Here is a 24,953-nt window from a genome sequence, read left to right on the forward strand (position 1 = left end):
CTTGGAAGAAAAGTTGTCATCAGGGGACTCTTAACCAAAACTCTCCCTGAGGCAAGGGAACACAAAGTCTTGTCCACTTGCTTTGAGCCGGGGGAGAAATACAAGGAGAGTAAAATCCAAATTAGTACCTCAATCAATCATCCTGTATAACACTTAACATGATGATGAAATTAAAGTGATAGAATTCCTTATTTTTTTACTTTAAGTGTATCTGAAAGAAAAAAAATTTTTTTAATCTGTTATTCCTTGATGTTGTGTTGCCTTCTACATACTTGGTATCAATATTATCTTCATCCAGTGAGTTAACTTTCCAGGTAAGCAGACTCAGCCCACCCTGCATCTCCTCCTTTCAATGCTAATCTCGAAGCAGGTAGGGAAGACAGGCCTGAGTTTTCTCTCCAGGCCATAGAGTACAGCAATGGAGACGTGTTCCACAGATGAAATGGCGGTTTCCAGCCTCCAGACCTGAGGGATTTGAAGTTTTCCAAGGAGCCCTGGTGGGACAGTGGTTAAGAGCTATGGATGCTAACCAAAAGGTTGGCAGTTCGAAACCACCAGCCACTCCTTGGAAAGCCTATGGGGGCAGTTCTGCTTTGTCCTATAGGGTCGCTATGAGTCGGAATTGACTCGAAGGCAATGGGCAAGGAAGACTAGATGCAGGAGAGAAAGGGAGACTAGTGTGCAGGGCTCCTGGGACCCCATCCCCAGTTCAGTCACACCACTTGTGTTTTTTTACTTCTTTTGTGTATTTGATTCCTTGTAAAATTTTGTTTAATAAAAGGTTCTATTGCTACAAAAATTTGGAAATCATTGGAGAACATATGCAAGTATATGCTTCCGATATTTGAAATTCCCCAATATTGTCATTTAAAGGTTTTTCTTTTTCCATAGTATAATTCTGTGGTAGAGAATCAAGCCTTCTCCACACACCTCTTTGTTGCTTAATTATCATTTACATGCGAAGAGCCCCAAGTGGTAGGCCAAGTTAGAGAACACTATGATTTGCTTTGGACTCTCAGTTCTTTTTGGGTTAGTTGGACGTCCATTGTGGTGGCAGTTGATACAAATCGTGTTGTACCATACTGAAACTGTGTGGCCCCCACAAAGCTGAATGTTCACTATCCAGAACAATGTGGTTCACAGAAGGTATCAAGGAGCTCCAACTAAAGTCCCAGAGTTCATGCCCACAGTTAACCAGAAATGTGAGTTAACTCTTTATTGATACTATTTTAAGGTTATATGAGTCATCACATACATTTATTTCTAACTGCTGATTCTTGTTTTAGACTTTAATAGCAAATCACTCAGCTTTAATAACAAATTACTCAAATTCTTACTCAGGAAGATGTAGAATTTAGTATGGACAGCATCACTTGAACATTGTTAAATGGTTAACCGTTACCTTACGTCTAGCCAAGTAACACGTATACTGCAACATGCACTGAAATCAAAGATTCCATGACACAAGTTTAGCTATTTTGTAATGATGTTTTCTTATTTCAGATTACTAAAATTTTGCCTGTTAAAAATATACTTGAGCAAAATTACTTCAGTGTCAGGCACTTTTAGTGACATTTATAATACTGTAGCTTTCAGAACAAAGTTCCCTTTTTTACACTACTCTGCTGCTATCATGCTGGTTTATACATTTAAGAATATATGGCATCTATTGTACAGTGTAAGCATTACAATTTTTATTCCTTTTCTATTAGTATCGAATACTAAAGTTAGTGTATTCCAGTTTAGAGATGGCTTTCTCGTTGGAAAAGTTCGTGCGGTCAATTCGAGAACTCGGACTCCCCACCCTGCTCAGCCAGGACTTCCTACAAAAAAGTAAAAAAAAAAAGTAAATTAGCATATAAAGTACACCTGGATCAGTAAAATATTCCCATAATAGGTATCAGTGGGATTTTACTTTTACTAAGCAACCTTCGCGTGTAACATGATATGTAAATTTTTGCGTTCTATATATTCGGCAGTTGGAATTCACCAGCCACTCATTGGAAACCCTATAGGGCAGCTCTACTCTGTCCTATAGGGTCACTATGAGTCGGAATCGATTCGATGGCAACAGGTTTTTATGTCCTTCTGAGAATATCAAGAGTATAATATATAATTAAATGCGGACAAGGGAAAGCTAATAACACATTAAGTATAATCAGCACCTGATAATTCCATATTGGGGTTACTTTTCCCTCTTAAAACACTCCAGGGCCGTCATTGCCTAGCTCTTGCATGCAAAAGGATAGAGAAGTCCAAGTGTCTACTTCGCACATTTGGGTGCTTGCCTGAGATGTTTCCTATGTAATGCAGGCCTACTGAATACTGCTGACACCTCAGATACTACTGTTGAGGGTTTTGCAATCTTTCTACCTATTAATAATCAGTTGGGATGATAGACTTAGTGGGATCGCACGTCGACAACTGAGGCCGTCGTTTCACACTGCTGTTGCAGAAACATCCTACAAGTTTCCGCATACCCGCAAAGTTATTTCGGGTAGTGCTATAAAGATAATGCTATATACAGTAGTGCAGGATCATACGAAACGATCACACACAACCTTGAATTACAAATGTTTTCTAGGCTAAAGCTTTCTGATTAGCTGAAAACTACTTTTACTCAGGCTAAAGAAGAATTCCAATGATTCAAATTCCCGTTGTGTTTTTTTAACTCTCTCTTTGGTTCTTTACTGGGTAACGTTAATTTTGACTTCTCTTTCAGAAGCTCAGCTATCGACACAATGACACATTTTATTTCCTGCAACCGATTTAGTTGGAATCTTGAAAATGGAAGTGGTGTGTGTTGAGGAATAAATGCAGTTTTTATGAAAAGGAGTTGATTGCTTCAATTTTGTTGGTCAGATCTCCTTGAGACCTTCTAGAAGAACAAAGGCCAGAAATAATAATAAATGCTAACATTCATCGAGCACTACCTGTTTGCTCAGCACTTTTCTAAGTACATATATTATTCCCTTTAATCACCAAGAAACTGAAGATAGGTAGAAAAGAGAAGAGGTCCAAGGACTGGGCCTTGGGATTCTTCAATGTTAGAAGTCCAGGAATTGAGGAAGGACCTGCAACGGGTACAAGGAAGAAAGCATCCAGTGAGGTAGGAGGAAAACTCAGGAATGATGTGTCCTGGGAGCCAGATGACGTCCTCCGGGAGCAGGGAGGGATCAACTGGGTTAAATGCCACTGGCAGGGCAAGTAAGGTGAGGACTGAGAATCCACCGTTGCAGTTATCGGTCAGAGGCTACTGGTGACCTTTATGGTCCGTGGGAATGGCAAACGGTTTGTGCACAGCTACTGACCTAAAGGTTAGCAGTTTGAACCCACCCAGCAGTGCTACGGAAGAAAGGCCTGGAAGAAAGACCTGCTGCCATAAATATCACAACCCTATGGTGCAGTTTTACTCTGGAACATGTGGGGTGCCACGAGTCGGAATTGACTCTACAGCAATGGGTTTTATTTTTCAGTGGTGACCTTGGCAAGAGGAATGTTGGCAGAGTGATAGCTTTATTTGAAGGGGCTCAGGAGAGAACATGAAGAGGGAAACTGGAGACAGTGAATCAAGGACTAGGACTAGTGAGTATAGAACTTGCAACGACTAGTCCACTGAGCTGGTAACTCAATATATTCAGCTAGTTGAGAGACTGACGACTACCTACCCAGATCTCGTCCCCAACGCACTCAAGGCCTTCTTTACCAGCCAAACCTATGGAGGAGTCTAGGCCACTGGTGGGGGCAGAACGAGCATGCTGTTGGGGGATTCGGCTCTGTTTCTGCTGTGGGGGGATGGCCTCCTGGTATCACAGCTCCACAAGTGCTACTCCTGTTTCTGGGAACCACCTTGCCTGACCTGCCTAACCACCTGGCAGTGCTGTGCCACCTGTCACTTGGCAAGCCCTAGAGCCCAGTCTTCGTGGGCTGCTCTTGCAGTCAGCCCCTGACAGGTGTGGCTTGGGCCTGGAGATGGTAAAACTCAAGAGCTGTCCTAGCCAAAGCAGAACCAGTCACAAAAGTCCACAAGAATTCATGCCTCATGAGGATGTGGGTGGGATGGGAGTCAAATATGGATCACTCACTCTTAGTGTGAAAGAGAACCACAGTAATCAAAATTACCAATAAATATTTAAGTAGCATTACCAGAAAAAAAAAAAACCAACCTAGATGCTGTTGATTCCAACTCATGGCGACCCTCACCGTGCATCAGAGTAGAACTGTGCTCGATGGGGTTTTCAGCAGTTGAATTTTGGGAAGTAGATCTCCAGGGCTTTCTGGATGGACTCAAACTGCCTTCAGATTAGCCACCCAGGGACTCAAAATAGCACTTTATGCAAGGTATTAGTCTAGATACTGGGGTTGATCCATAAAAAAAAATATATTATTATTTTTTTATTTTTTATGGAATTTGGTTTCTTCCGTAATTTACTATGTAATAAAAGAGTTTGGAGAATAATAAAAATAACTATAATAGAAGGAAGAACATGATCTGCAACACGAGTGATGTAGAGGGAGGGGATGGGGGGCTAGTTTCTGGTGAAGATATTCAGAGACATCTTTCTGGTAACACTTAAGCTAAGCTTTAACCCTGGTGGCGTAGTGGTTAAGTGCTACAGCTGCTAACCAAGGGCTCCACAGTTCGAATCCACCAGGTGCTCCTTGGAAACTCTATGAGGCAGTTCTACTCTGTCCTATAGGGTCGCCATGAGTTGGAATCGACTCGATGGCACTGGGTTTTGTTTTTTTTTTTTTTTGGTTTTAAAGAAAATATTAGTGAATTTTTCAGATCTTAGAATGGGAATGCTAATTTCACATGACAGAAGACCAAGAAGTACTAGGAAAAATACTGATATATTTATTCTACTAATTTTAGCATCATTTTATTCATTCCCTTCAAATCCCCTTTAAAATCTAAAGATTATCTGGCAAAAACTGATATCCTCACAACACTTAACCCTTTCATCCAACAACATCAATTTTCTCTATTTTTGTTCAAATCTTTATGTTCCTCACTACAATTTTCTAGTTTACTTAATTCAGGTCCTGTATATTTCTTGATAAGCTTATACATAAGCATATTCTTTGTTTTTGCTATTGTGAGCAAGATGGTCTGTAATCGTCATGTTTTTTAACTGGCGTGTAAGAAAACCTGTGACTTCCCAATACTGTGATCAGATGTCTTGTACTTCCTCAGTAGCACAGTTTTTCTGTTATTTTCTTTGGGGTTCCTAGGTAAACAACCCTATGTATTTTTCCCAGATTCATTCCTTTTATCAATTTTTATCACACTGACTGGGTAATTTCATACAGCTCTTTGCTTTAGGTTATCTAGGCAAACTGAAAGGAGCCCCGGTGGTGCAACAGTTAAACGCTTTGCTTCTAACCAAAAGGCTGGCGGTTCGAGCCCACCCTGTGGGAGAAAGGCCTGAGGATCTCCTTCTGTAAAGATTACAGCCGAGAAAACCCTGTGGTGCAGTTCTAGTCTGTCATAAGGGGTGGCTATGAGTCAAAATCGACTTGACAGCACCCAACAACAACAGTCCCTTATGAAATAACACAAGTAACAGCTATATTCATCCTCCCAGAGGACAACTGGGGGCCTGTGAATCTGATCTAACAACCTGGATATAAGCACATGTACCAAAGTTACTTGGTAATCGGTCCATCGATTTTTGCCTGAATTTTACTGAATTTCTTGTGACTTTACTTGTTATACAAATAAGCACGCCAGCGGCTTCGCTCAGAGTTCAGGGTGATTATTTCAACACCACGGGAGGGCAAGGTCCATCCTGTAAACCCAGGCACACCAAATCCAGTTCACAGTTACATAAACTCAGACGCATTGTGATTATGAAATAAAATCCTTAGACATTTTTTTCTTAATATCCCAAAGATGTACAAATACCTACTACTGTGTTTGTTGTATTAATCTAGGATCTTTATGCTTTTCCAAAAGAAAAATCCTTTCTTCAAACAGAAGTTGCATGAAAGCCTAATGCTTATAGCAGAACAAGTGAAGTTCTTCTCTGAAGCAAGGGAATGTTGGGGGGCTGCAGAGCCCCCCATCAGCCCTCTTCCTCCCCCAGCTGCCCCTCAAGCCCCTCTGGGGAAAGCCAAAGGCTCAGAGGAGCCTGGCTGAAAACAGCTCCATTGATCAATTGCTGAGCATAGAAGTGAGGGAGCATAAAGTGTGGCGAATCCATCATATGTAGGAGTGACAATCAAATAAGCCTCCTCTCTATAACTCAAGTCAGTCAGTGTTTCCCGTTAAATGTAATAAGTTCCTAGGGTGATATAAAAAAAAAAATTCCATTTAACGAATATCCTTCTCTGAAACAAGGAAATGAAATTAAAGCATTAGAAAGCCAACACTATTAATAATTCATTACGGTTCTATTTTCTGGGACTACAGTGAGGCAGTATAGTCCTTTCCGATATCATCTCTTCAGCAGCAGTATAAAACGCAGACCATAGCCAGGAAGCAGACAGTGGAAAGAGACAGCGAATGAATTAAAAGCTAACGTGGTGGCTGCCGGAAAATACTGAGTTGCTTTTTTTTAATAGTGGAAGGATAAAAAAAAAAAAAAAGGAAGGATAGCACATGATATTTTTGTTATTCTCCCTTCTTTGACAAGTTTTCTTATTCAATTACATGCAGACGGGTAATACTATATGCATCTTTATTATCAGATGAAAGACTTTAATAGTATTTTGATACAACATCTTTTAAAAATGATCAGATATTTAGCCTATGATTAGTGAAAAGTTCAGTGATTACCCAGAAACTCTGAGGACACCCACAATTAACCTGAGGTCCAGACTCCTCATCTTTAAAGTGGGGATAATAGTACTTACCTCACTGAGTTATGGAAAGGATTAAAGAGAACTTATGTAAATCACCTAAGGAAATGTCTGACATATCTAAAAAAACCCAAACCTGTTGCCGTTGAGTTGATTCCAACTCATAGCGACTTTATAGGACAGAGAACTGCCCCATAGGGTTTCCAAGGAGCAGCTGGTAGATTTGAACTGCCGACCTTTTGGTTAGCAGCCAAGCTCTTAACCACTGCACCACAGGGCTCTGTCTGACAGACAGTAGGCCCTTAATAACTGTTATTATAGTGGGATGGTCTTCCTCTGCCCAAGACGGTGCACAGAACGTTCATTGAGCTCCAAGCACATCAGAGGCACACACTCCTGGTGCAGTTCCTGGAGGAAGAGCTGTCTTGGCAGAGGTGCTTCTCAGTCCCGTGTGAGAAAGCCATTCAACCTTCTCAGGTGGGTGGGAGTCTGGACCAGCAACGTGGGAGTGAGCTACGCCCAGGGTTCTGAGAGCCAGCCAAGTGAACTGAAGGGCCAAGGAGCCGAGAAGGCAGACCAAGTGAGGGCTGAACAGGAGCCTCTAGCCTCCCCACCACATCACAGCTTCTAGGTCGCAGAGTGAGAGAAACACAGAGTGATGATGGAAGTGGACTTGGGGATCATTCTGCTTGGCTACCACTCCCTACCTCATCATCTTGGGCAAGTTTCTTGAACTCTTGATGCCTCAGTTTCCTCATCTGTAAAACAGAGTGGATATAGCCTGCCTCATAGGGTTGTTACAAGGGTTATATGAGGTAGTCCATGTAAAGTGCCTAACGCAGTATCTAGACAATAAACACTCAATAATCATTACCTATTGTACCAGTCTCGACAGCACTGGGTTTGTTTGTTTTTTTTTTTTTTTAATTGTACCAGTCAGGGTGCAGTCATGGATAATGAAGACACTTTAGCTATATTATTATTTTTTGCTCATTTTTTAAAATTGTGATTTAGGTGAAAGTTTACAGAACAAACTAGTTTCTCATTTCAAAAATTTATACACAGACTGTTCCCTGGCGCTGCCTGCAATCTGGCACTGGGTCAGCACTCCAGCCCCCCTTTTCCTTTCCACCCGGGGTTCCCCGGTGCCATTCATCCAGCCTTCCTGTCCCTTCCCACCTTCCCGTCTTTGTTTTTGGGCAGCTGTTGCTCATCTGATCTTGTATACTTGATTGGTCTAAGAAGCACGTTCCTCACGTGTGTTATTGCTTGTTTTAAAAAAAAAAATTTTTTTAAAGGCCTGCCTAATCTTTGGCTGAAAGGTGGATTTCGGGAATGGCTTCAGTTCTGAGTTAGCAGGGTATCTGGGGCATTTTAGCTATTTTAGAATGGAATGTAATATAGTTAGCTGCTTACAAAATTACTGGAAAGATTGGAGGAGATGTTTTAGATTGGGCCTGTCAGAGCAACTCTTCAGAACTGGCTGCTAACGTATAATCAGGTACAAGATTCTTGCAGCAAAGACTTTATTCAGTGCATTCCACAATGAGATAACCTATAAGATGTTAAGTCCTTTTTCAGAGGAGAATCAGTGCATGTGCATATGAGGAGCCTGGGTGGTGCAAGTGGTTTGTGATCAGCTGCTAACCTAAAGGTTGTCAGGTCAAAGCCACCTAGCAGCAAGAAGATAGCCTTGGCAAACTGCTTGCACAAAGATTACGGCTAAGAAAACACTATGGAGCAGTTCTATTCTGTAACATATGGGGTCGTCATGAGTTAGAACTGACTCAATGGCAACATACATACATAAATCCAATCAGGAATGCTAAAGCCAACTTGATAATAGATAAAAAAAACTGGTTAAAATTCTATGGGCAGTACTGTCCCCCAGGAGTATAATGTCAGCCTCATATAAAATGTAGAAATTTCTAGCAGCCATATTAAAATAGGAAAAAGAAATAGGTGAAATTAATTTTATAATATTTTATTTAACCCAACATGTAAAAATATTATTTGAAGATATACCCATTGACGTCAAGCCGATTCTAACTCATAGCAACTCTGTATAATGACTGAATGTTTAAAAAATTAATGAGACATTTTATCTATCTTTGTCCTACTGAGTCTTTGAAATCCGGTCTGTGTTTTGCACTTACAACACACCTCAATTCAGACTTGCCATATTACGGGCACTCAATAACCGCGTGTGGCCGCAGGCTCCTGTACTAGACAGCGTAGCTATACGCAATAAACTACACTCAATAACCACGTGTGGCCGCAGGCTCCCATACTAGACAGCGTAGCTATACGCAATAAACTACAATCCCCTCAGCATTAGGGGTATTTTTTCTTCAGAGCAAAAATTAATCTTTGTATCTACTAGAAAAAAAGCATTTGCGTTGCTATGGGCAAGGGTTGTTCGCATGTCTATAGTTCCTACGAAAACATCTACTTTACAGAGGTGTAAAATAGCCTAGTCAATAGACAGTTAAGCAGAAATGAACTTCTATAGAATCAGAAAGGAGCCCTGGTGATGCAGTGGTTAAGGGCTCAGCTACTAACTGCAAAGGTAGGCGGTTGGAACCCACCATCTGTTCTGTGGGTGAAAGATGTGTGGCAGTCAGCTTCCATAAAGATTACATACAGCCTTGGAAACTCTATGGGGCAGTTCTACCTTGTCCTATAGGGTCGCTATGAGTTGGAATGGACTCAACAGCAGTGGGTTTGTTTGTTTGTTTTTGGTATAGAATCAGAAAGCCCTTGGAAGTTCCACTATGCGATTTCCCTTGAAAGGACACCCACTAATCTCTTTCACTCATTTCCAAGCTTTGGTCAATTTTTCCTGACAGAGCCATCAAGGGAATTGCTGGGACTCAGGAGGCTACCACTGAAATCCCCTCATTTATGCACACACTACCCCAACTACAGTCTTCAGGAAGCCACCCCCAGAACTGTTACCCCCACAGCCATGTAACGTCCGCTAGATCCTCCCACCAGCTAAGTGACGGCTCAGACATTGCTGCCTCTCTCCCCACCTAACTCAGTTCCAAATTTAAGTTTCACGTGAGTGCCTTTGATTGATGGAACCTAAACCATGAACAAAACCCTGATTCCAAGGCAGTCGGGGAAAGATAGCTCTCCGCTCTCCAGCATCTGCAGTAAAGGCAAGACACCAGGAGAAGGCTGGAACGGATGTTGAGGAAGTGAGCACACCACATCTAACCACTGCTATTATTCCGTTAACAAGAACGTCACAAATTCCACGTGTCTAGAATTCATGACAACACTTATGCGGACCCTCTGGGCCTGGGACAGAATCCCACAGAACACCAGCACTGAATGGTTGCATGGAGAAGCAGGAGCAAAGGACATGTAGAATGACCTGAGAAGCAAGCGGGGATGACCTTGGAAGGGTGGTGCTATGGAAATTAAGGGGCAGAGTATTTCATGGAAGAGAGCGATCCACTTCCAAATAGTGCTGAGATACAAGGAAAATATGAACCGGAAAGTGCCACTGAGGGGGTGGGGGGCTGGGCTGAAATGTGCTTTGAGGGCTTTGGCAAGACCAGCTTCAGTGACATGCTGGGGATGGAAGCCAGGTTAGAATGGTTTTAGGAATGAGGGGGAAACGGAGATATGGAGAAAGCAAGAATAGATTAATCTTTTGAGATGTCTGACTGTGAAGAGACAGAAGACATAGAGAGGCTTTACACATCCTGAATGTCCTGTTCTTGGCAAGTCAAGCCTGCGTAGAGTTTGAACTTAATGCCTTCCGGTATTTATAAGTGCCTTGTCTCAGAAGAACAATATTTGAGGAGGATTGCTTTAAGGACACACCCTCCAGGACATTCGCTATTCCAGATATGTTAAAAATCACTCACATCAAGCCAAGTAAAGAGCCAGCTGGCCAGATGCCCCTGTATTTGCACCCCCTGACCTCTGCACCTCTCCCAGAAATGCTCATAAGCAAGCTGAGTTTTTTGGGGTGCTGCCATTAGCTGATAGAGGGCTGCTAGATCACTCAGAGCCAAGCTGGACCCACCCACAGCAGAGGTCATTATTTTAGGTACATTTCTAAAGCCTTGTCCCTGGCTCTATTTTATGGCCCCACCCTTGTTTTCCATCTTTTTTCATTTTAAATTTGTATGCTCTCTGGTTATAGTTTTAAATATCCTTGCAAATCACTTAAAAAATCCGTTTGGAACAAAGTGGGATTTAAACACACAAAGTTGGGAGTTTTTTTTTTTTTTTTCCCTTGCTGACGCTTTTTCTTTGGGTTCATATTGGGAATTACGGGGGAGTGGGGAGCGGGAGGGGTTTACTTACAGAATTTTGCTTCACAACCAGCTATGCTAGGTACTTTTTCCTTTAAAGTGGGGTATACAGTGCTTTCTGGTCATCAAAACACGTCTCTTCAGGGTGGCGGTCTTTGCGGTCACCAATCTGTGTCTGACGGCCATGAATTTAGGGATCCAGACCTTGCGCCTGGCCCAGGGCAGGGCAGCTTCCTGCGGGATCACTGCGCTAAGCGGCATCTGGGACCAACTGTGCAGGTGCTGTGTTGACAGGGCTTACCTTAGTGGAAGCCTCACAGGAAATGAATGCACTGGCTTGGAAGGGAAATTCATGAAGAGTCTCTGTGAACGACAGTCACTTTGAAAACGCCTTGTGCAGAAATGAAGCAAAAGAATATTCAGAAGGCAGGATGGAGAGGCAGTTAACGGCATAAGAACCACTGGAAAAACTGGGATTTGGAGATTTGATAGATGGATAATCAGAAGGAAAAATTAAATTTTAATGAAAGAAGATGGACAGACTGTGTTGAAAGGGATTGTCCGTGATGGAGCACATTGCACTACATGCTATTAACACCAAAGATTGATTATGTAATGCTACTGAGAAATGGGGGCTTTCAGAATGCCTTTGAATATACAAGACATCAAAAATAGTAATATCCTTCTTTATAGGCATGTCTCATAGTTATAGGAACGGCTTCTTTTTTGAAGCTCCCAGAATTATTTTCAAAAATTATTATTCCATTTAGATTGTCATTTTCCCCTAGGAGGGTGTTTTATTTTTTCTTTAAATCCAAGTATTTGACTCAGTTCACAGGGAGGCTCATGTAGGAGGTAAGAATGCCACAGTAATGCTTCAGCTGGTGTGAGGTGATTTAGGAGATAATATGGGAGCCATTCTCCCCTGTCCTTGAGTATAAAGAATGTGACCAGCTGGAGCTGGACTCCCAAGGGCTCCCAAGGACACATCAACCGGGCCCTGAGGTATAAAGACAATCCCTTGGACAATCTTGGAAAACATTTTTTAGGGAACCTTTTACATAAACTAATGCAACAGAGCCCAAAAGACCTACGTACCTTCTACCCTTTTCTTTTCCTGTTAGCGTTTAGTGAATGCTAAGATTTGTTGGACCGATGAAGACTCTCCTGACTGTAGTCACTGAAACCTGTGATTATGAAGAAGACAATTCATGATGGAGAATCACAGTGTTTTGGCGGTTTTTAGCCAACCTGTGAAAAGGTGAAGCTTTCAATGATTCTACCCATTTGTAACGTTTATACATATACTTATGGTCCTATAGCATTATTCCTTGGACTCGGGCAGACATGGCTCTGGCAGCATGTTTGTCCATTTTCCCACTTTTGCTGATTCCATAATATTCCTTGGACAGACACGGCTCTGGCGGCATGCTTGTCTGTTTCCTATTTTTGCCTCTTTGAACATATGCCAAATAAAACCTTTCTTTTTGCTTTACTATAGCTTTGTGGTTATTTTACCCTAGAACAGAGGATACTTTTGGCCTCCTGGAAAATGGCACTTTTATATAATAATGCCCTGAATATTCTTTCAGCACTACTTGTTAAATGCTTATGCCTTTCAGTCTTTTATATAAACACATATTGTCAGAAAATACTCATTTCCTGGAAAAATGTTTTCCTTTTTGTATTCATAAATACACGACAGGTTATTTCCTTCTTGAAAAAAATAAAGTATTAAATAAGAAGTGAGAAAACATATGTATCTCCCTAATATGAATGATTTTTTTGCAGTTTATAAAAAAAAAAAAAGAAGAAGAAAGAAATTGCTAAATCCCAATAAATATATTTCTGGCCTAACTTTGTAAACTAAAACTGAGTGTACTGTTGTAACCCTGGTAACAATAACATGTGCCTCTTGGATGACTTAAAACTGCCATATGTTTCACAAAGAAATCTAACTTATTAACAGCTTGAAAAATCTTTTGAAAAATAAAAGAGCATTGTTATGGATTGAATTCTGTCCTCCAGGAATATGTCTTGTAAATCCTAACCTGTACGCCTGTGGTTATAATCCCATTCGGGGAAGGGTTGTCTTTGTTATATTAATGAGACAGGATTAGCGTAGAGTGAATCTTGAGTCAATCTCTTGAGATATAAAAGAGATTAAACAAGCAAGCAGAGGAGAGATGGGACGAGACAGATGCCAAGACACATGGAGATCTTCAAGGAACCAGGAAGCAGAAGCTGAAGAGACACGGACGCTCCTCCTGAGCCGACAGAGAGAGAAAGCATTCCCCTAGAGCTGGCACTCTGAATTTGGGCTTCTGGGCACCTACACTGTGAGAAAATAAATTTGTTAACGCCATCCACTTGTGGTATTTCTGTTATAGCAGCTCTAGAAAGGCATCATCAATATATCCAAGCTGTCTATCTAACAGGAGGTTATCAAGTAGAAGAAGGAAAGATTAGAGGCTGAAAGGGAGAAAAGAAGAAAAGGTTAAGTGGAAGAGGTTCGGAGAAATATGTAATGATCCCTGTAAGATAAAGTTCTATGTAGTTTTAATATTTCATTTCCTTATCTGACACCATTAATAAAGTAGTCAAAGAATGTCTAGTCACCAGGATCAAAATGCAGTTTAAATTAATTGTATTACGCCTCCCACTTTTGGACTGAAATCTACTTAGATAGCAGATGGTCGCCATGTTTAGTTTTAGATGCGGCTGTTCAAACTAGGCATCCAAACCCAAACGCATCAGATTGTTGTCTTCACATCTGAATGGAATTAGCAGTCTGGGATTTCAGAAGTTATTGCCATAAAGCTACAGCCAGAAGATGGGTCCCGGTGTGAAAGGAACGGGTCTAGAAAGTGGCGTTTGGCCCTGCCAATCACCCAGGTGAGGACTCTGTGTTTGGAAACCTCTTCTAACTACACGATATTCCCTGTTACAGCTAAATTCACATCAAAGAAAGAAAGAAAACTAGCTGGTAGATTCTGTAGAATCCTACAAGGTATCGTTCATTACATTGGCGCAATCACCAAAGGTCTTCCGTCTAGGAAATTCTTCTTCAAAGCCTAGACTGAGATGATCAAGTTTGGAGAATCAAATTCATATGAGATCCATGTACAAAACAGAGTACAATGTATTTATATTTGGTGATGTATTTATTGTTGTTCACTTAACGCATCACTACCTCAGGCTGACGAGGCTAGAGCTTTCTCTACAGTTGCTTTCTTCTCGTCCTAAAGATGCTCTTAGTCACCTTGGTTATACTGAAAGGCATTCCAGTCTGTTACCGTTTCTAAGGCAGAGATGAGGGAAAACCCTCCTCTCATTGTACCCCACTGACTAACCACGTCCAACATAGTTTGCTTTGAAAGAGGTGATGTCATTTGTTCCATTTTCAGAGGGCAACCTTTCGGACAGCTTTCCTGGGTTTGGGAACGTGGAGGGAGGCAGACTTACTCCAGCTTTCTAACCAGTGGCCACAGCAGCAGTAGTAGTAATAGAAGGAGGACGACTGCAAGGATGCTGCTTTCCACAGAGAGAATCACCCAGAAAGGGAGTGAGCTTGAAGGGTCATAACGCTCTCTAACGCAGCCCAGGGGGCAGCTCTACAGAGTCAATGCACAAATGAGAGAATGTTCCTGTTACTTTGGCTGCTGTTGAGGCCACAAACCTAGAGGCTTAACACAACATTTCTTCCACTCATAAGTTTGCAATTTGCTCAGGGCTGGGCAAAGGTAGCTGGTCTCTGCTCCATTCAATTTCAGCCAACTGGGATAACTGGAGGGTTGGAGCTCTGGTGGTGCAGTGGTTTAAGTGCTTGGCCACCAACCAAAAGGTCAGCGTTCAAACCCACCAGGGCTCACGCTCCTTGGAGACCCTACAGGGCAGCTCTACTCTGTCCTATAGGGTCACGATGAGTCAGAATCAGCTGGTTTGGCTTGGGTTTTGGTTTAAGCACTAAATGATCTGACAGCTGATGCTGGGTCTGGAACAGCTGGGGCTCCTCAGGAGTCTCTCTCCACCCTTATGTGGCCTCTCAGCCTGGTGGCTTCAGAGCAGCCGGATGTCTTCCATGTTGACTCTGGGATCCAAAGGAATGTGTCTGAGAGAGAGCCAGATGGAAGACACTTGTCTCTTCCGCCGCATTCTATTCATCAGAAGCCAGTCACTAAGGCTGGCCCGTGTTCAAGGGGAGGGGACTTAGGGGCTCCTCCCCCCCTCAGTGAGAGGAATGTTAAAGAATTTTTGGGCATGTTTTAAAACCACCAGGGTAACTTTACAGAGTTGAAGAATCATAGGAGGCTACGCCATTTATTTATTCAGTTACGAAATTTTATGAGCCCAGCTTTGGTTCCTAATTAAAATACTCTGTACAAAGTCTGGAAACCCTGGTTGCATAGTGGTTAAGTGCTACAGCTGCTAAGCATGAAGTCAGCAGTTCAAATCCGCCAGGCGCTCCTTGGAAACCCTATGGGGCAGTTCTACCCTGTCCTATAGGGTCGCTATGAGGCGGAATTGACTCGACGGCAGTGGGTTTGGTTTGGTACAAAGTTTGGGTCATACTAAAAGTACTGCTAGAATCTTTTCTACTTAATAATATGGAGAGTGTTTCTTTTTATGCCAATAGAGAAATAGCTACACCATCATTTTAACTGTATCTCAAGTATTGCATTGCATCAATGGTTCCTATTTTACTTAATCAACTCCCTATTGTTGGAATTTTAAGTTGTTGTCATTTTAAAAATATACTTAAATATTTACTTGTAAAACTCCCCCTTCTAGATTACACTGGAAGGCACTATGAAATAGTGGTTGAAAAGCCATTACGGAATAGTGGTCTGCTGAGCCAGACCTCCAGGATTCAAATGACCCCTACTGCAGTTCCTACCTGTGCGGCCTTAGGCAAGTTACTGAATCTCTCTGTGTCTCTATCTTCATATCTAAAATGGCATTAATACTAATTCCTACCTTATGGGGCTGCTGTGAAGATGAACGGAACTGACACACGTAGAGTACTAAAAATGGTACCTGGGCAGAGGAAGGCTGCACTAAGGCGGGCCCACGTAGCTGAGGGAGGCTCACGTGGGGCTCGTTTTATCTCCAAGGCCCAGCCCAGGCCTGATAAGGGGAAGGGACTCAACGTGTGCTGCTAAAGCGACTGATTTGTACAAGATCTTTGGAAACGACACTAAATGTTTATAATCCTAGTCATAGAGACGGCACTCAATGTCATGTATCTGATCAGGATTCTGAGCCAAGATGCACAGAGGCCTGTATGTAATCATTTGGATAAACTTTCTGTTTTTATTTTCAGTCATTCATTCAGTAGGAGGACAAAAAGCAACAATAATTCATGAATCACTGAATTGAGAACACCACTGTGAGAAATATTAAAAAAAAAAAAAAGATTTCAAATCGGTGGTGGTGTTGGTTCACAAGGCTGCCATCTTAAATTTGTCAATGTTTGCTAGAAATAATCATTTTTTATGCCTTATCAACTACGGATTAAATAATTTTAATTTTTAATTAAAAGTGATATACCTGTTCATTGCAAAACTTCAGACAGTATGTAAGTGTAGAAACGGAAAGTAAAAGCCCCCTCACCATCACCTCCAGGCCCCACTCATGGAGCCTGGCCCTAGAGGTGTCTTCTTTCACACCTTTCTTACGCACATACAAACACAAGTGTACACATAACTACTGCAAATACAGGGAATACCGAAACCTGCACGTACAGAGAACACCAAGACCTGTTGCTGTCGAGCCGATTCCGGCTCAAAGCGGCCCTAGAGGACAGAGTAGAGCTGCCCCCACAGGGCCTCCAGGAAGCAGCTGGTAAATTTAAACTGCTGACCTTTTGGTTAGCAGCCAAACACTTAACTACTGGGCCACCAGGGCTCCCTATAGAAAATAAGCATCATTTAATTATAAGTCACAAAACACTGCTCTACTTTCATATTTAAACACATACTTACACACACACGAAAAAACATAATCAAACCAAACTTATCTACTTTCATCAGAAAAAACAGTCACCGGTCTGGTTTTCTTACCCACCAAGCCCTTATTTTCAGTGATGTCACCGTGGACTGGCTGGCCGAGTGCAGTCATTGAATCATTTAAGAACCAGTCAAGTACTTTGTCCTGATAATAAGGATGTGAGTTAAGTACTTACTTAGCGCATTTTCTTCAGCATTCACAGGAACAGGTGGGGCGAACACCTGAACTGAACTAAGACCAGCTCAAGCGGAATTGTGGCCCAGATCAGAATTAATTTATAGTACTCCAGGATCTTGAAAGTTGACCACAAATGGGGTGACCTGCTTACAGCAGCGTAAAATAAAGGCTGGCGCGGGGTGAGAGCTAGAGGAGGGATTGGGAATTGTCTGAAAATGCCAGTGCTGATTTTTAGTTTCCCATCATTCCCGATAGTAGGATTTGCTGGTCACTGATCGTTTTAGTCATTTTATTTAAAGTCCCTATAGGGTCACAGTGAGTTGAAATCGACTCGATAGCAATGGGTTTTTTGGACCTCCACTTTGGGTTTGAATCCATCTGGACGTGCCTGGGTGATCTGCTTCCAAAAGGTCACAGTCTTAAAAACTCTAGGGGACACAGTTCTACTCTGAGACACACGGGGTCGCCATGAGTAGCAATCGATTCTACGACAGCTGTATTTGCTGTTTGCACTTCCACTCCCAGGAAACACAGAAGCCTAATTCTTCTTGGGATTTAGACTTGTAGTCTTTGAAGGCTTTGGAGAATTTGTATATTCTTCTGTTGTTCTCAGATAAGAGATTATGATTTTCTACCCAAGGTCAAACTTTTGAGGCAAAAACACTCAAATTAACATAAATCTCATCTCCAAGAGAACTGGCGTCCCTGGGGTAATGAATTACGAATAACATCACATAAAATGAATAGCCACAGTCACTTCAGATCTTTTGTAAAGGACATGAGATATAAATAAGTAAACGTATAAACGCAAACATGAAAATAAACAGTAATGAAGTCTGCGCAATTGTGGCTTGCTTCTGTTATAACTCCTTCACTCTGAAGAAGAAAATAATGACCTGGTAGAGTATAATGACTATTTTTATAAGTTCGTTTTGTTCAAACAGATTTAATTGAATTTGTGTAATGGGGTAAAAAAGTGGAGCTTGGTGAAGCCTTCTCCATAATCATTGGGATTAATCATCTAGATTTATTTACAGTATTTATAAATATACTGTCTATATTTAACCCCTTTCTTGGAAAATGGTCCCACAATCAAGATCTCCTTCCTGGTTCTCTCACAAGGAACTGTAACCCTTTCATTCCCAAGAACACAGTTATGATTTTGGCTTTTTAATTTCAACTCCTAATACCAGAATCTACTTTTAGTTGCCATATCCCAAAGAATGGAGCGAAAGTGCTCGTCAAATTCTAGCTCTGGCAATTTTTGTTACGTGATGTCTTTGCTATTCTAGTCCCAAAGGGATGTGGAGTCCGACAGTGGTGCAGTGAATTACTTAATATGGCCCTTGTGTGTAACAGAAAAATAGTTCAAGCAATTTAAATGTCCCACAATCAGGAATAGGTTACACAGGTTATGCATAAAACGAGGGCAGCCATTAAAATTATGAGGCTGGATTTGGACTAATATGGCAAGATGTCTGTAACATGGCGTTAAGTATTTTAAAGGCAGGTCACAAACAAGATGTATGATTCGATCTTGCTTTTGTAAGAACATACACGTGGACAGAAACATATTTGGAAATATATGCATCAAAGTGATAATAGCAAATATCTCTTGGAATATTGATGGTTTCCTTTCTTTTGCTTATTTTCATATTTTCTCCAGTAAATATGTTGCTGTCGTTATTGTGTGCAGTCAAGTCTATTTCGACTAACAGCGACCCTATAGGATATAGTAGAGCTGCCCCACAGGGTGTCCTAGGCTGTAATCTTTACGGGAAATTTTGAATTAATAAAAAATTATTAAAGTGTTTGAGAAAATACCTAAGGGGATGAAAACGAATTTCCCTTTTTGTTTCCGTGTGAAAAAAGAGCAGGAATACAAGTGAGAGTCATTGCGATCAATGCTGACATTTCCTGATGAGTGACGTCTGTCTGCGCTGGGAGGTAATGGCGTCTAGAGTTAAGCATCATATACTATTTTACCAGTGGTTTCAAGTTCTTTCCATGGGTTTAGCAAGTCCATCATGGAAATGCAAGCAGAGATTTTCCCTCTGTGTGCAAGCGTTTCATAATATTGAGACCTGGTAGACCAACATATTTATGATGTGTAATTAATACAAGAGAATGGTCTCTAAAATACCTACATTAACAACATGGAGACACCAGAGAGTCTTACGAATTAAAATAGAATGCTGGGATTGTGGCTTCATGGTAAGGAGCCCTGGTGGCACAGTGGTTAAGCACTCGGCTGCTAACCGAAAGGTCAGAGGTTCGAATCGACCAGAAAGATGTGGCAGTCTGCTTCTGTAAAGATTTACAGCTCTGGAAACCCCACGGGGCAGTTCTACTCTGTCCTATAGGGTAGCTAATTAGTCAAAATAGACTCATTGGCAATAGGTTTTGGTTTGGCATAATGGTGAAGGGTTTTGTACAACTTGCTAAGGATTTGGATTTTTTTCTGTAGCCAGAAAAACACAGAGAGAGCTGTATTTCAGAATGAAAACTCTGAGGGGGTAAAAATTAAAGACAGTACACCTAAGACATTTATAAACCTAACTTCTTTAAAGGAATTTCCACTAACAGAGATAGAAAGGGTGAACGTGTGAACTATTTAAGCTTCAGCTATAGTTTTTTGTATAATACATAATTATAAATATTATAAAACTCATCACAGTTGCTCCATAATCTACTATAATATCTATAGTCAGAGATATGCTCGCTGTTGCATTTTATTGTTCGATTTTAATATTAACTAATGAGAAATTGCATTAAATGGAAACCTTTTTTATCTTATCAAATACTCTATCAGGCAAATCAAGCAGAGCTTGACTGTTCATTATAAAACATTACATGCTGACATTTCAATTTTACCCATATGAAATTCACTTAGTATGTTAGTGTCTATAAATCTGCTTAGTCTTTTCTCTGTGCTCTACAGCTTTCCACTTCTCCCCTGTGAAAGCCTTGGGAAGCCACATTCCTGGCGCCGCTGGAATAGATCACCGGAAGAGTTCCTCAATTCCTCTCTTATGCCATTTTAGGGAAAAGGTAAAAAAAAAAAAAAAAAAAATATATCCACCTAATATCACTCTCCCCCCGCAAAAATACCCACAGCCAAAGAGTTGATTCCGACTCATAGCAACCCCATAGGGTTTCTAAGGCTGTAAATCTCTATGGAGGCACGTCATCTTTCTCTGTGGAACCACTGGGGGTTTTGAACTGCCAAGCTCTCGGTTAGCAGTTGATAGCTTTAACCACTGTGCAACCAGAGCCCGTCTTATGTAACATTGAAAGCTACAAATAGTTACATGGTACTACTTTGAGGAAAATTTGTTGAAGAAGTATTAACGAGACTTTCACCTGTGTCAACTAGTCCAAGAGAGCCAGTCCCCAGTTCCCGGTGGTTGGAAGTGAGACAGGAAATAGAGGAAAGATAATGAGATCCAGAAAATCAGATGCTAGAGGAATAGCGTACCTGGATTTAGGTTCACCTTGGTCTGGCTTACTTTCAGAGAATATAGTCAAATCATACACTTAAAGGGTTTACCTGAAAATTTCACTTGAATAAATACAAAACAGCTTCATTACAGCCATCTAGTAGAGCGGGATCATTTTAGCTCAAGGTCAAAATAAATTCTATTCGGGCATTTTTTAGGGCAAAAGTTATTTAGGTGAGGATGATTCATTTTTTCTTCTTTCATATCTTACCTTGCACAGAACTTTAAAATAATATTAACCCAAAACCAAACCCATTGCCACTGAGTTGATTCCGACTCATAGCGACCCCATGGGACAGAATAGGGTTTCTAAGGAGCGGCTGGTGGATTCTAACTGCAGAACTTTTGGTTAGCAGCTGAGCTCTTAAGCACTGTGCCACCAGAGTTCCAAAAATATTAGGAAGTCTAAAACACGGGCTAGAGAATTCAGGATCATCTCAGTTCAGGTTGCCATGGTGTTTTTAAAGTAACTGAGTCAACAGTTTCTCCAGCCATCTAAAATAATATTGAGAATAGTCTCAATTATCCACACTAACATGATTTTTTTTCTGTTTCCCCTTCTAAACCCCATTACAAGGTCATACGTATATCTATGGGTGTACATACACACACATACGTTCGTTTGTTTGAAGTTAGGACATCTCTCTGTGACTTTACCGCCTGCCCGTCAGGGTGCAGTGAATGCAGATACCCACTTCAGTTAAAGGCTAGCGAGAGCACCACTGGCAGAGGGATCCTTCAGCAGGCAGAACAAACCTGCTGCTTCCATTACGTCATTCCCCTTTGTATCCCTGTGAAAGAAAGCCTTGGTTTATGTAACATTTTTTCTTAAAAACACTGTGGCTCAGAATAAACAGTCTGATTCCTGATGGCTTTCTCCCAATATGTTTCCTTTTATCTAAAAACGGAGTGAGAATTTTAGAGATTTAAGGTTAAATAATTTTTGACAAAAAAGGTTCCTTTCCCCCAAGTTTCCATTTAGAGAGCAACGATTTCAGAGTCTCAGTATCATGCTGGTCTTTGGGAGGCTCAAGAGACAAAACCAGACACTTGTGTATGCAGAAAATTCCTGTACGTGTTCCAAAAATAACTGTTGTAGCTGTTGGCTTTACAGGTCTTCCGCTGGCCCCCAATTTGGCGAGGGCTGGGGGAGGGCACACAGCAAGGGTGTTGGGATATTTGCTTAGAAGTACTCAGAAAGGTTTAGAAATGGTCATTAATGAGGTCAATGAGATTTTAAGATTAAAAACAATAATTGCACCCACCCCGTCTGGAGCAAGGGAGAATGAAGAAAACCAAAGACACAAGGAAAGATTAGTCCAAAGGACTAATGGACCACATCTACCACAGCCTCCACCAGACTGTGTCCAGCACAACCAGATGGTGCCCGGCTACCACCACTGACTGCTCTGACAGGGATCATAATAGAGGGTCTCAGACAGAACTGGAGAAACATGTAGAACAAAATTGTGACTCGCAAAAAACGACCAGACCTACTGGTTTGACAGAGATGGAAGAAACCTAGAGAGCATGGCCCCTGGATACCCTTTTAAGTCAGTACTGAAGTCACTCCTGAGGTTCACCCTTCAGCCAAAGATTAGACAGGCCCATTAAAAAAAAAAAAAAAAACAAGACTAAATGGGCCCACCGACCCAGCGGCAAGGATGAGAAGGCAGGAGGGGACAGGAAACCTGGCAACGGGGAACCAAGTCGAGAGGCAGAGAGCATTGAAACGTCGTGGGGTTGGCAACCAATGTCACAAAACAACATGTGTATTAATTGTTTAATAAGAAACTAATTTGCTCTGTAAACCTTCATCTAAAGCACAATTGAAAAAAAAAACAAAAACAGTAATTACAAAATCTACAGATTCTACGTCTCCCGGAGACCATATACCTTCCTTTGGATTCTTTTTGGTATAAAAAAGAATGCTCTATTAAATAACACACAAGTTATGTGTGTTATAATTTCTAAACCCATTGGCATCGAGTCAATTCTGACTCATAGCGACACAACAGGACAGGGTAGCACTGCCCCATAGGGTTTCCAAGAAGTGCCTGGTGGATTGGAACTGCCGACCTTTTGGTTAGCAGCCATAGCACTTAACCACTGAGCCACCTGGGTTTGCATATTTTCTAAAGCTACATTTACAACATTGTATGCTTAAATTACAAACAGGAACGTAAGACTTAGCTCCCTATCACCTGCCAGCTGAGAGATGGTAAGCCATGCTCCCCATAGTTACTTATTTCTTCAAAACTGGGTTTGGGCAGGCTCTTTGTTGTTATCGTTAGCGACTGTCCAGTTGGCTGCGATTCATGGAGACCTTATGTATAACAGAACAGAACAAAACGCTGCCCGGCCCTGTGCCATCTTCATGAGTTCTATTAAATTTGAATAGTCAGGTATTTGCTTTTTTTTTTTTGGTCCCATTGTTGCTATAACAACGGCACAAAGATAAAAGTAACCTAGTTTTGTGAGATAAAAGTCTGCCTACGACGACTCCCACCTCGATCCCTTCTAGGCTTCCTGCTTTCCTAACCTCAAGTCTTTGCTCTTTTTACATGAAAACAAACTGAAAAAACTCAGGAAAGTGCACTTGTTCCCGAAGATTCCACAGTCAGAATGTGAAAAGACAAGAGTTTAGAGGACTCCACAAAAAACCAAAAAACCAAACCTGTTGCCGTCGAGTCGGTTCTGACTCATAGCGACCCTACAGGACAGAGTAAACTGCCCCATCGGGTTTCCAAGGAGTGGCCGGTAGATTCAAACTGCCGACCTTTTGGTTAGCAGTCGAGGTTTTAACCACTGCGCCACCAGGTCTCCGTGGGAACTTGTATTCTAAACCACTGTGAGAAATCCTTAAAACTATTTTCTTTGTTTCCTTCCTTCCTCCCTTCATTCTTTCTACATCAACAAATATTTATTGAGCATTTATTATGGGCAAAGGTCCCTGTGTGGTACAAATGGTTTGCACTTGACTGCTAACCTAAAGGTTGGCAGTTAGAACCTACCCAGTAGCACTGTGGAAGAAAGGCCTGGCTATCGCTTCCGTAAAGACTAGAGGGAAAAAAACCCTACGGGGCACCATTCTACTCTGTAACGCACAGGGTTACCACGAGTCAGAGTCAACTCAGCAGCAACGGGTCTTTATTACTATTATTATTATGTGCAAAGCAACAGGTACAGTTCAAGGATGTGGAAAGTATACTCTCTGTCTTTTGAGAAAATTCCAGTCTTAAAGAGAAGAAAAGGGAGGGGGGTAATGCATATTCAACAACAGAGTCAGCCTGTCAAAACTGCACCGTCTTATCTGACTCTCTAATTGTAGAGCTAAGGGAATTACAGCAGAGAGAAGTGGAGTGACCCATGCAAACACCATCACTGCTGTGGATGTCAGTGGGAAGACGGAGACAACGCTGGCTGTGGAGCAGACCACTCACCCCATCACTCACTGCTTTTGTGATTCTGGACAGACCACTTAACCTGCTGAGCTGGGCAAGACTTCAAAGGGCTGATCTGGGCTGGAAGGCTGGTAAGAAGTGCATTTGGGACTGTATTCACTTAGATTTGCCATGACCCAGAAACATAAAGTGCAAAGCACATCTACAATACAGGGATGCAGGTGAGGTGGGGGGACATAGCTCCTCAGTGCACCCCTAGTTTCTCACAGATCTTTGGACAAAGTTCAGCAGTCAGTGCCTTGTTCAAGAGAGTGATAAACTGGCCAGGTCACAGGAGCCCAGTGTCATAGATGGAGTTGTGTTCCCCAAAATGTGTATCAACTTGGCCAAGCCATGATTCTGAGTATTGTGTAACTGTCCGCCATTTTGTCATCTGATGTGATCTTCCTGTGTGCTGTAAATCCTACCTCTATGATGTTAACCAGGCAGGATTAGAGGAGGTTATGTTAATGAGGAGTGACCCAACCTACAAGATTAGATTGTGTCTTAAGCCAATCTCTTTTGAGATATAAAAGACAGAAATGAGCAGAGAGACAATAGGACCTTGTACCACCAAGAAAGCAGTGCCGGGAGCAGAGTACATCCTTTGGACCCAGGGTTCCTGTGCGGAGAAGCTTCTAGACCAGGGGACGATCAATGACATGGACCTTCCCCCAGTGCGAAAGAGAGAGAAAAAGCCTTCCCCTTGAAATGGCACCCTGAATTTGAACTTCCAGCCTCCTAGA

General features: G+C 41.8%; 1 protein-coding gene across 1 annotated transcript in view; it reads right to left on the minus strand.

Annotated features, from left to right (window-relative positions):
• Positions 1-1,274: 1,274 nt before the first annotated feature.
• The window catches only part of ACYP2 (acylphosphatase 2), a 145,989-nt gene continuing 122,310 nt past the window's right edge, over positions 1,275-24,953 (minus strand). Inside the window, exon 4 of the mRNA XM_064277087.1 lies at positions 1,275-1,823. Coding sequence (XP_064133157.1) covers positions 1,709-1,823 — 115 coding nt within the window. The 3' untranslated portion in view covers positions 1,275-1,708. The remainder of the gene's footprint in view (positions 1,824-24,953) is intronic.

This window comes from Loxodonta africana, chromosome 26 (genome assembly GCF_030014295.1).
Source record: "Loxodonta africana isolate mLoxAfr1 chromosome 26, mLoxAfr1.hap2, whole genome shotgun sequence".
NCBI lineage: Eukaryota > Metazoa > Chordata > Mammalia > Proboscidea > Elephantidae > Loxodonta > Loxodonta africana.